This window comes from Molothrus aeneus, chromosome 2, assembly GCF_037042795.1.
Source record: "Molothrus aeneus isolate 106 chromosome 2, BPBGC_Maene_1.0, whole genome shotgun sequence".
NCBI classification, from domain to species: domain Eukaryota; kingdom Metazoa; phylum Chordata; class Aves; order Passeriformes; family Icteridae; genus Molothrus; species Molothrus aeneus.
This window is the reverse complement of record NC_089647.1, coordinates 106,445,826-106,458,837: the sequence shown is the minus strand read 5'-3', so window position 1 is coordinate 106,458,837 and position 13,012 is coordinate 106,445,826. Positions and strand designations below refer to the sequence as shown.

Genomic DNA, 13,012 nt, shown 5'->3' with positions numbered 1-13,012 from the left:
AGGACTGTGGTATCTGATGAGAAACTCAGTCTTGCTGCAAAAAGCACAGTCCCTGGAGGAGAACTGCTAAATATCTTACTTACATACTAACCTCATGAGACATTATGGAAACAATACATCTATAAATATTTTGATTTTAGGTGATAACAAATATCACTTTCCTTATTAAAAGCAGCTCTTATGAAAAATTGATATAACTGTAGATCCAACTTTCCTTTGAAGCAGAGGGTTTTCATTCATTTCATAATCATCTAACCCCTGCCAAAAAAAACCATCATAAGCCCCCCAAACTACACCCACCAACAAGGACACCTATATTAAAAAAAATGGGTAGGAATTTTGTAGTCTATGTTTTCTTTTTCATGGGCAGCTGACACAAACAAGCTGTTGTACTTCTGGCTGCAATGTACCAAAATCTCCAGTTTTACAGGAATCAGAACATATGAATGTCTCAGAGTCAAAGGGGGAAAGGAATGATTTGCAAGAAATAGGTGACAGCTGTTGCCAGTGACTCTGTGGAAGGTGTTTGGGCAGTATTTGTCCCTAAGCCTCCAGCACAACCCTTGAGCCTCATGCTGTAGCCATAGCAGGGAGATTTTGCTCAAGCAGCTCACTTCTGTTATTCACCCTCTCTGGAGTCTACAGCCTCTTTTGTTTCAAGTGTACTCTAAAGGTTACATCGGAAACCCTCACCCAGGGAGGGCACAGAAATGAGTTGTTTTGTGACACGAGTGTACAGCTTCCTAAAATGAGGGGTTAGATTTGCTTCAGATTAAATTTAAGCATTTGCACCTTAGGCTACCCTTGCTGTGCTCTGATGGTGCTTTATGTCTTCCAGTTCTATTTCTTCAGTTCCTTTTGCTTTTCCTTTGACTTAAACATGCTGCTATGTGTGCTTACTCAGTTCTTCTCCCCAGGCTTCAGCAGGGAATGCTGAAAGGTTTTCTTCTCTCTCTTGCTAAACCTCAGCTGAATCTATGGAAAATCTTTATCCTTTCTTCTGGAAGAAGGAAAAGCATTGATAGGTAGAAGTCTCTTTTCCCTGCTGGAGCATTTCTCATCCAGGTCTTTGGGCTGCGCCATTATGGAATCAGCCTTGCAGTGAGAGATGCAGTGTTGGAACTACCAGTGAATGAATATTTCAACTGCTATCTGATTACTCTAGGAATCTCAGTTCCCTTCCCTAGAAGGACTGTGAATTTAAAATGCAGTGAAGTAGTGTTCAACAAAATACTGAGAACATATTTTTGTGCTGACTAAGCTCTGGGAACTATATGTGTGTGTGTATATATACGTATATATATATATACACATATGTGAATGGAATGCTTATTCCTTCATGCACTGCACAGATTTTACTGTTTGTGGAGTTTGGGTTTTTTGCTTATATTGTGTCAAGCTTCAGCTGCTTGGACATTCTGTCTATTGGTGTTTTGATGTTACTATGGATGAACCTGGTGCTGGATGCTAGCCAATGCTTATCTTAGTGGTTCTTAAGTTTCCAGAAATCACTTTTCTTTCAAACAGTGGATAAAGCTCATTGTTATTTTATATTTGCCATGATCATATGAGCAAGTTGTTTAGCCTTTGCAGTTTGCTAACATTTGCCCTAATGAAATAAGAAAGTACAGCCATTAATTATACCTTGCAATAAACATTTAACTAATATTACTCTAATCCCTAAAGAACTAGTTCTTCAGAAAATCCTTAGTTTGTTAAGAATGAAGGATTATTGCAGACACTTTTTCTCAAATGTGGTCCTATTTCATAAGGGTTTTTGAGGCATGAACCTGTCATTCTTTGCTGCATATGCATTAAAACATGCCGTGTGTCATAATGTCTTACTGTGTGACCCAGAACAGTTTATCTGTTCTTTTTTTTGAACTAAACTTCTATGCAATTGCAGTTTAAAAGTACAGAAGTTTTCCGATATGGTCTATTTCTAGAAAGATTTTAATATCATTGTTTCCTCCCTGTTAAAAACAGAATTAAAAAGAAAGAAGAAGAAGAAGAAAAGGAAAGACTTTTAAGTAATTCAGCTTTTGTTTTTCCTTTGTGTTTCACCAGTTGAAAAGATACAGAACCAGTGGGATGAAGTGCATGGATACCTCCAAAACCGGAGACAGCAGCTTCAAGAGATGCTGAAGGATTCAACACAGTGGCTGGAAGCTAAACGAGAAGCTGAGCAGGTTCTTGAACAAGCAAAAGCAAAGCTTGAGTCATGGAAAGAAATTTCCTACACCGTGGATGCTTTGAAAAAGCAGAACACAGAACTTAAGGTCACTACTGAGTATTAAAATATTTCCATTTGAGTTAATGAAGTCATTAAAGAAAATGTCCTCTAACTGTTGTCCTCTAACTGTGGACAGTGTACATTGCAAAAAGTCTTCCACAGTAAATTAGAAAAAAATTGACATGCAAAGTCTAAAATATGTGTAGCATATTCCTTGAATATGAAATTGGTCTTAACTTAACAGTCATAACAAATAGCTGGCTGATCTCACAGGAGGAATACCTACCTGTTCAGCACAAGTATTTCACATCTGTTCAGCAGCCTCAGAGCTCTGGTACTGCAGTCTGGGAAATTCTGTACTATTGATATGGCTGTCCATGGCTGTCTGCACTGCTTGTGAAGCTGTATAGGTTTTCTGGAAGTAGTCGAGAAAGCAAGAAAAAACCCATCTATAGCAAACTAAATGGGTATATTTTGGAAATCAAGCATTTTAGATTTGCCACAAGATAATCTCACCAGCTTCAACCTTGACAGGGTTAATAACTGGAAAAAAAAAACAATCTGAAATGGCTGCTCTTGTGATTTTAGCACACATGTTGCCACATTATGGGGCTTCAATGTGTTAACTTATATAGCTGAGCTGTACCTCAGGTAGAAAATATTCTGTTGTATCAGTTTTGAAGTTCCTTGTAATAGAAACAGTCATACTTTGGTGAGATTCTTCATGAAAAAATTTTGAGAACATCTGTTTAAGATTAATAATATCTCATTATCTAGCTGGGGAAAACCAAGGTTGAAATCAACCAATTGATCAGCCTTTTAAGGTGACTCCTGCCTCTATGGGAAAAGAGTTATACAAGTATTTTGTGATATATTCTCCTTTCCTGCCCACCAGATTTTTGAAGTTTTTTTTAACTCCTACCACTCAATTTTTGGTTAAAGTTTGTCTGCTTAGAGCAGTCCTGTTTACACAGATGAATGGTAATGAACTGCTGTGAAGAGTTTTTGAGTTAAGGTCCTCATCAACTGGTTTTGCTGCCAGAGAAAGTATATGTAGAATTTCATGATTGGTTCAGTTATCTCCATCATCAGTTAGTTAGAATTAAATGCAAACTCTTTTGGAGTTTTTGCTTGCTATTTTTTCCTTTGCTTCCCTGTAAAAAGCATAAAAATGTTCATCAGCCCATTGTTTTGGGGCTGGGCTGAGGTTGAGTTATCTCATTTACGATTGTACCAAAGGGTCATTGCTTGGGAAGGGTAGATTATGGTAAACAAGGGCAATCACTCACTAATGTATTAGAAAGAGTTATAGATCATGAGTAGTACTGCCACTCAGCACACAGGACTCCCATTTGTCACTGTCTTCCTGCAGAGATACAGTCCTGGCTTCTGCCCAGTTAAGAAAAAAGGAAAAGCTTCAACATAGTCAATGTCTCAGCTCTGCAAAGACTCAATTAACCAAAAAACAGTTCTGTGCAAACACTGTCTTATGTCATTGTATTTGAGTGTCTTATGTTTCAAAAACAAATTACTAAACTAGGAAAGTAATTGAAAATGTTCCTTTAGAAATGGATTTTTTGTCCACTTTTTTTACAAGAGTATATGAAGTTGAGATGAGGTCCATTTAAGGATCTGTGCTTTATGAAAAAAACTATGGGGTTGTTTGGATCAACATTAGCCATGGAGAGAAATAAGAACATGCCATTCTTCTCCTTCACCCCCAGAGTTCTAGAGAAAGAATAATAGTGTACTTATTTTCGGAAGGCATCTTTAAACAAGATGCCTCTAAAAAGGCATCTTTTTTAAACATCTTTAGAAAAGGCATCTCCAGAGAATGGGAATGGAGACCCGAAGTTTCTTTTGCCTCCTACCTCACTTGGGCTGTCTGTATCCTCAGCCATTCCCACCAGTTTGGATCCAATGAGATGGGTGTGTTGTGTCAAGTTACAGACATTAACCTATAATTTTAATTTCAGTGTCTCAGCTAGTCCATCTTAATTTCTGCCCACCTGATGACATGAACATCAACAAGCTCTACTCCTCCAGGGTTGTTAACTTTTATTTATTTGGTTTTGCCTAGCCTTTCTTCCTCAAGTCTAGAAGAAATTCATTGTCTTAGAGAGTGGGGAGTAGGAGGGGTGGGGGATTTTTTTTCCCCTCTCCTTTTTGTGGTTTTTCTGTGCCAGCCTTCCTAGAGGAATTATCTTTGTCTGCCAGTAATTCCATTGTGTCAAATCCTTCATCAAATTTTCTCAGATGTGACAGCATCAGCTGTTATGTTCATGCTTGAAATAAGGGGTCATGAAGTCTAAGGAAAATGGAAATTTTTTTTTGTGTTAGCAGCTCTATGTTTCTGCTGTACAGTATTATCTAAACTGAAGGACCTAGAAATACATCAAGTTCTCAAAATAAATGCTTTCCAGGCTTCTGTGCCAAACACATATATTTTGATTTTGTCCCCTGAAGATGTAGAGTAAGTAGGCTGTATTTTGGCTTGCTGTTACACTGATGAAGAGAAAGCTGTAATTTCTATTCATTTGCTTTGAGGGAAAGAGAGAGGTCAGTGCAAGACTTAATAAATTCTTCAGACATTAATTTTGTCAGCTTTGTATCTCAACACAGCTTGGTGTGAGAAAGTAGTCACAAAGCTTTCTTCTGATTTGCTTGTTGAACATTGTAGGTCTGCCTAAAGACAGATGAATCAATGTGTAAGTTTCCTTCTGCTTTGGGGAACTTTTAGTCAGTGCTTGTGTTGATGTATTTTTGTTAGGGCATCCTAATACAAGAGTACATGGTAAACTCAGTAATAACAGTCTCTTGATTATTTTTTTACAGTGCCAGCATAAAAAAAAATCTATAACTTGTTTGTATTTGGCCATTAATGTTTTTAAAAGAATTTAAAAAAAATGTTTCTGTCATTTAAAAGATAAAAGTAACCAGGTACTATAGCTAATAATTAAAAATATTATTAATTTTAATCAGAAATTAATTCAGATTAATTTGCTGAGAATTGCAGCATTTTTTTTCATTCTGTTTTTTTATTTGGTATTGGAGTACTAAACTGGTGTTAGGTGTGGGGAACCAGAATATGGCAATGTGGCCAATGAGAGTCTTTACCCATTAAGCCCTGTTTTTTATTGTTCTTTAAGTGATGACTGCAGATGGTTAACTCAGCAGGCTGAAGGTTATAGTGTATAAATAGTACACAATCACACCTCAACTCCTTGCATCAGCACGTCATCAGAACATGAGCTAGTGTAAAACTAGCCTTTTCTTAATAGGATACTGAGCCTCTGTTTGAAAGAGGAGGAAAAATACATTTGAAAAGCCACCAAAGCCCCAAACCAAACCAAACTGCTAGGATTGCCTGCTCACTCTGTGGCTCTTTGCTTTCGTGGCAGCTAATGAGGCATCTTTTCTTCCGCTGTGCAACTTCATCTGGGATAGGCAAAGGGAAGAGGAGGAAGAATGGAGACATTTCATTTCTTTCCTTCATTGACCTTCATTTTTGCATCTAAACAGGAAATTCAATGGCAGCCTGATTGCATCCCCTGCCCTGTTGGGACTCAAAAGGCCAGGCAGCCTTCCACTGCAGAGCCCAGGGTGTGAACTTTATGTCCTGAATTTGTGGATAAGGCTGAGGCTGCCTTTGCTTGCCTTTGTCAGATCCTTGCAGGGTAGTGACTTAGTAGGGACCCTTTTGCCATTCCCTGTGTACCAAGATGAAGAAAAAAAATCAGCATTTTGTAGGTTTTTATTATTCCAGGGCTGACAGTGTACTGCTTTGATTTCAGTAAAACAATTAACAATTTAGTTCATGTTATTGACTGTGTTTCAAACACTGAATTAGAATTCCTTGATTAAAAAAAATAAATTCTTTAAGTATATAAATAAAACATGCTACAGATATATAGAAAAAGGACAAAAAGCCTGATTTTCCAGATTTGTGATATATACACAATGATGTTGTACATTCATATTGCTATATTTGAACTACTGTGCATCATTGATTTTGTTCCACTGGGCAATCCTGAGATAACATAAAGTGCAGCTCTGACTTCATTACTTGTTTTTAATCAAGAGTTCTTAATTGCACAGGCTTTATTCCTAATAACATCAACTAGTGTCTTCTAATTAAAAATTATAAATAAATTTATACCTAAGTAACATGATAAATGCACAGCCTTAATTCTTTAAGCCTTCTAATTAGCTCAGCAAATTCCAATGATAACACAGGCAAAACAAAGAGAATGCTTTGAAAAGAATGTCAGAAAGAAATTAGGGTAACGTAGCAATTTCCTTTAAAGAAGAATAAACAAACGTGGTCTTAAGTAGCTAAAAGGTAAATGAGGCCTAAATACATAAAAGGGAAAGGAGGAAGGAAAAGAATGTAATTCTGAAGTATACATTGTAGTCTTGTAGGAGGGCAGTGAATGGGCCTCAGTTGGGATGCACAGGTAAAACTTGTATCCCAGCACTTTGCTCTCAGTGTCTGCACGTACAGCAAAGCTGAAGCATGCGCTCCTCAAAGCTGCTGAAAATCATATCAATTTCCAGTAAAACAGAAAATACAAATAGTTTCCATCACCCAAAGCTCTTTATATTCATAATTTCTTTCCTGAGTGACGACCTAATGTTGTAGTGTCAGGAAGTTAATGGATTAATGTTGAAGTTAATGGTGAGAACACTTTTGAAAATAACCTTGTAATGGATCTTCCCATTTATTTTATTATAAAACAGGGTTTCAATTCTTTTAGAGGGTCAATTTTATTCACATGGATCTGGGCAAAAATATATTATTTTCAAAGTAAAGTTTACAGACCATTAATTTACAATGCAGACAAAATATTATGGTAACTTTTCTATATAAAGCAGTGGACAGTCAGTCTGCTGTGATTCTTTGGCTGAGAATAAAAATTACCTGCCTGCCTGTGTAATATTAAACAAAGAGAAAGGTAGGGTAAAATAAAGATAGATAGACCTAAAGGTAGAATAGATACTTGCTATATAAGATCAACAAAACTGAAATTAAAATTACTGTATTTACTATTTAGTATTTTGTATCAATTTTATATTTATGTAAATATTAAACGTTATATACTTATTGTATATCATTCTGGCAGGAAAGGGGCTCAACTGGCAGACTGTTTCCAAAACAACCACCTGCCTGTATCTTCCTCAAAGAAACAGTAGTGTTTTCCACAAAATTATCACCTCTCCTGTCCAGATCTCCTTGCTTAGCATAGGGAATTTCTTTAAAAAATTGTTTAGACAGCTTCATCTTAGGTGAGCCTCACCATAACATGTTCAGGTGGTTTTCAGGATTAGGGGTTTGTAGGCTCCTCCTAATATTTGATTGGTAGAAAGAGAATCCCTTGTTCAAACCAGATAAACAAGGTGCTGTGTTGGTTCCTGGGGCTGTCTGCTGCTCAGTAACAGAGTGATCTGCCCTCTCATGAAGGAATAGCACAGGAAATGGGAGAAGTACCCGTTTTCAGCTTTAAATTATGGAAACAACCTAGAGGTGCTCAAGCAGCCTTTTAACAGATAAGAGTTTGGGGAAAATAATCGAAGCCGCTCCCCCCCCCAAAATTCCTTTTGGACTCTATTCAAAGTGCAAGTGCATTTTAGTCTGAGTCTTAATCAAAATCAGTTTACAGACCTTCTGAGATTAAAACCTAAATGCATGAATTATTTAACATTTATTTATTTTTACTTAGTATTTAGACTCTTTCACTAGGGATTGTATCTAAGTTCAGCTCTATGTGAAGAATTCCTTATCTGAGTCAAAACAAGATTTCCAAAGGAATACTGCTTTGGGAGAATGAAGGGGGAAAAAACTGGTTTTTTCTTCACAGGCATTTCCCTATTTGTATATTAAAGCACAACAATAAAGATAGTTGAGTCCTAATGTTTGTTGTCAATAGCTTCAAATGTTTATATGCAACTTTCTCTTTACAAATTCAAACTGGTTTTTATTTTGTATTGTCCATTTTATTGGCTGTTTAGTACAAAAGTACAAGTAGGCAATCAATTAACTTTGCTCTTTCATTTTGTTGTTACACATTATGGATTAAATATGCAGCTTCAGTGCATTTATATGGAAATTTGCTCTGAGTGAAAGACTAACAGGAAAGATGCATGGGAGCTGGCTGCTGGCTGAGTGACTGCTCTGGGTTTCCTGGCTTGCTTCTGCAGTGAGGCAGCTGGCCTAGGTGGAGAGGAGAAAGAAAGGAGAGGAGAAAGTAGAGAGGAAAGGGGGAAACAAAAAATGGCCAAAATATAACAAGCTTTTTAATATTAACTATAAATTAGCATTATAAAGATATGGATAGGTTTACCAGTAGTATTTTGCTATATTGCAGATTTAGTGCTGTTCCAGTAGATGGCACTAATTACATAAACAATTTACTAAAATGAACTAAATTTAAAACAAAAAACAACCTGAAAGCACAGGTATTAATTGTCCAAATCAGTATTATTTCACAGTATAAAAAAGAAAATTACTCAGAATATATGATTTCACTATATTCTTTATCTCAGTATTCAATGTCACAAATAATCACAGTTTCCATAATGCGTAATAATGCATCCATCTCTTTGTGTCTCAGAAAAGAATAGTCAACACTATAATCAATGGTTATCAATTTGACTTGTCATGTCTTTTCTAGCATTTAGAAGTTGTTTGTTTGATCCTCTCACAGTTTAGAAGTAGTCCTGTGATCTTCTGACTAAAAGAATTTAAAACATACAGAAAAACCGATTTTTATTCCCAGTAACTCTGTGGAAGTGTTTTGGTTTTTGTGGTTTTTGGGGGTTTTTTCCTTCTTTTTATACAGATGGTATAAGTTATTCAGCTCCTTTTTTAATAACTATACAATGTATGTGATCATTTTATGTTGCTCTGAGGATTATTCTTTCCTTATTTCTCTCTTTTTACTTCAGCAATTTTCAAAAGAACTACGGCAATGGCAAATAAATGTAGATGTGGCAAACGACCTGGCTCTGAAGCTGCTCCGTGATTATTCAGCAGATGACACCAGAAAGGTACAGCTGATGACAGATAGTGTTAATGCATCGTGGGCTGCCATCAATAAAAGGTAGGATATAAATTCTGCTGTTTGATTTGTTGTTACTCTCCATTAACATTCATTGTCCAGCTGTGGTTGGAGATTACAGAAGATGCAACTTTTGCAAATGACATGACTGAAGTGGTCATGACTCTTCTGTAGAATTTTTTGGAAATATGTCCTTAGAATAGCATTTAATTATAGCAAATAAAATTTAGCTTCTTGCCAATTTTCCTCTGCTATAAACTGTTGCCTACTAACTTGAGCTGATAGATTGTATTTCAAGTATTTAACATTGTTTCGTATATCTGTACTATCTCCACATCACAACCACAATAGCGATTCTGACTCATAAACCAAGTCTGAAAATGACAGACATAGCCTATTGAAGCAGGTTCAAAGTAGAAATGTTATCCTGTATCTTTGAAGGAGATCTCTAGTCAAGAAAATTTTTATTAAATCCTTGACCACATTCTTGATTACATTTCCCAGCCTTTCAGTGTTTGGTTTAGATGCCAATTCCTTATTAAAAGCAATTTTTTTGCAACTTGCCAACAAATTGTGAATCATTCAATATGCAATCTACAAGATTATAACATATTGCAGTAAAAATTGGTTTCTTTATAGTAGTGAAAGAGTTTTAAATTATTGCACATAAGATTAGATATGTAAAAATTATATGAAAGTTGTTTTAATCAGTATCTTGGATTAACTTTATAGTTTATAACTGAAACCATAAATGAATTAGATCTTAACATACTTTTAATTAAAGTCTATGAACAAGGCCAGAGAAGTCAGTTTAGCTAAATATGCAGTGAATTCTGTAGATCTTCTTGCATAATGGTGGTTACCTAAATCACTGATGACTACAGAAGTTTAATGTCACTTTTTGTTTAGTTTGTCATTCGTATAAATGAGTCTCTTTAGCAGCATTTTTCTGAAGCAAACTTATAACTGATTTAAGACCCTGTTTAAATGAGAGAAGGGATATTCTTGTTGTCCACTTAAAAAAAGGCACACAAAAATTTGAAAGCTTTTTATTTTTAGCTAAACTGCGATTTCAGTATAAACATTCTGTTTTTACCTGCTTGCATTTCTTCTGTTACAGTAATAGATATTTTAGCTTTATTAGAAGTAGCTGTATTTTTACAAAATGATGTTTTGCTCACTGTGGCCTGGGAAGAAGTTTGGGGAATTTGGAATCTATTGCTGGATGAGAAAGGCTGGGAGTCTAATGCTCAAAACCATGCCCCAGGAGTGGATGAAATCAATAGCTAAAAAGGATTCCACGTGAGAACCAAAGTGCTTTTGTCAGTATTTACAACCACAGGCCCCTCTTGGTGAGAGGTCGAGGATATGTTTGTAGCTGCTGTGGCTGCTCTGTATTAATTGTAGCTAAGGGGGCATTTCTGAACTTGTTAATGCCTCAGGCACAAGCCCAGGTGTGTCTAATGTTGCCCAAAGGTGAGAATTCTTGCATTCTTGCATGGATTCTGCCAAGTCCTAGGCTGAGAGAGAGTACAAATTCTTCAAAGCACATTCCTTGGAAGCTTCTATAAAATGTACAGACGTGTTAGATGAATTTCTATAGAAAATATTTTATGTCTAAGAAGAGACCTGCCTAGGTGACCTGCTTAGGTTGACATTTTCCTTTAAGATGTGCAACAGTATAGGAATAAATATGAGCTGTGAAATGAGTATCCTAGTTTTTGATTGTGTGACATTGTTACATTTCTAATATATTTTTAATTTAGTGTTTTGTATACAACTTTTGTAATACTTCTCTTGATTTGGAAACTTGAAAAAGAAGCATTGTTGCAATCAGTAGATGATAAGCTTCTCTACAGGCTGGATCACATTTTTTTGGTCTTTTGGGAAACATTGATAAATATGGACATACTAAATCTTCGAGTCACCATAAGACGTTTACTTGGAAGATTTTCTGTGCCTGTAGATTTTGTAGGTTTCTTTGAAGCACTGGTCAGGCATTTTGTTCATGCAGCAGCTCCTGTGTGAGGTCTTGAAAAAATGTCCTAGTTTTCTGGAGGGATTTAAAGCCATGTAGATGAGAGACTTAGGGACATGGTTTAGAGGTGGATTTGGAAGCATTGGGTTAAGGGCTTGACTTGATGATATTAGAGGAACTTTTCCAACCTAAATGGTCCTGTGATTCCTTTGCTGAAAAGCCCTGTGGAAGGAGATAATGAAGTCCATGGGCCCTTGGGTGGCTTAAATACCAATTTGTTCTGGTTTTTTGGGAGGATTTAGTTCTGATTTTTTGCCCTTCTTCTATGATTTAGCTCTTCAGTTTTCAGGTTATTGCATAGAAAAATAAAAAAAAAAGGAGGATGGTGTTATGGTTTTGGGGATCTTTTGAACTATACGAGAATATTTACCCAGTAAAAAGAATTCATGAATTGTTTTGTCATAGTCTTCAAGAAAGGCTAGTTTCCACTCAGATATGTAGGCAATTATTTCAGATATACCCGTGTGTGTTATTTTCATCTAAACAATGAATAGTACTCTGATAACTTTGTCACCTCACAGTGACAGTAGAAATAGATCCCAAATTATATTCTTGACCCTTTCTGCAGTACTTTACAAGCAGTTTTATCACTTTTTATGCACATCTTAAGTTCCAAGAGGAAATATTCTGCTGAAAATTTTGCTGTCTCTCTCTCTATTGCTAAGTTAAATGGCCTAAATATTTTGTGAATATTTTCTTTTAAAAATTTAAAGTAAGAGTAGCTTACATTGTTTTAAGCTGGTTTTCCTTAAACCTACCATCATATCAGAATTGTGTGTCAGTGTGAAAAAAATGTAAAACCTGCTTTTCCATGGACCAGTTTACTAAGACAAGAGGCAGGCAAGCAGTGGTAAAATTCCACTTTGCCTTTTGGTAATAGTTGCCAAAGCAGGTACTTCAGTCATTAAGGCAACATCTGTTAGCTTGTGTTTTGTTTTGCTTAAGTAGATTTGCAGCTGATTGCTGTGTGTTTACCCTTTGCCTTACTGTTGTGTTTTATAACATTGAGCTATAACCAGCTATACCTCTCTAAACCCTTTAAGAAACAAGCTGGTGAATGCTTGATGGTTGTTTCCCTTTTTTTCACTTGACACTTTTTAATTTTTACTTTTGTTGTTGATACTGCAAAATACACTAAAAAGCACATGAACTGATCACTTGGGTTAAAGCCAGACTGAATTGTAGACAGGCCTCTTCTTCTTTAGAAGCACTTTCCAAGAAATAGCCATATTATTTAAACTGAAGCAATTAAAGAGAAAGTATCTCTATTGCTTGCATTAACAAAAATAAATCTAACAGATGAACTGAAATAATCTCAAGAGGGGGAAAAGGGCAATGATAGAAGCAACCATTAGAAATTTGCTATATAAAAAAATGTTTGTTATGGTGTTATGTTATCCTCCTTTTGTGGGCACACACATTTTATGTGAATTACTAAATAAAAATATCAACAGCTGCTTGTATTTTCCTTTCCTGTGAATCCACTAAATGTGCTAAATATCAAGCTAAAAATGGACTTAGACTTTCTTAAATGGAGTGTCTATTATGAAAATAATTGTATAACATACTCTGAGAATTGTTTAGGATTCCAAACCACCACTGTGTAATAGGCATCTTCAAAAATTCACATCAACCCTCAGTTCCTGTGGCCAAGCTCAATGCAGCTCAGGCCACACAGCAAAT

The 13,012-nt window shown here is 36.0% G+C and overlaps 1 protein-coding gene across 1 annotated transcript in view; it reads left to right on the top strand.

Moving 5' to 3' along the window:
* Positions 1–13,012, top strand: part of DMD (dystrophin) — a 1,043,102-nt gene that overhangs the window by 772,245 nt on the left and 257,845 nt on the right. The window contains exons 52-53 of the mRNA XM_066545460.1: positions 2,068–2,279; positions 9,179–9,333. Of these exons, the coding sequence (XP_066401557.1) occupies positions 2,068–2,279; positions 9,179–9,333 (367 nt within the window). The remainder of the gene's footprint in view (positions 1–2,067; positions 2,280–9,178; positions 9,334–13,012) is intronic.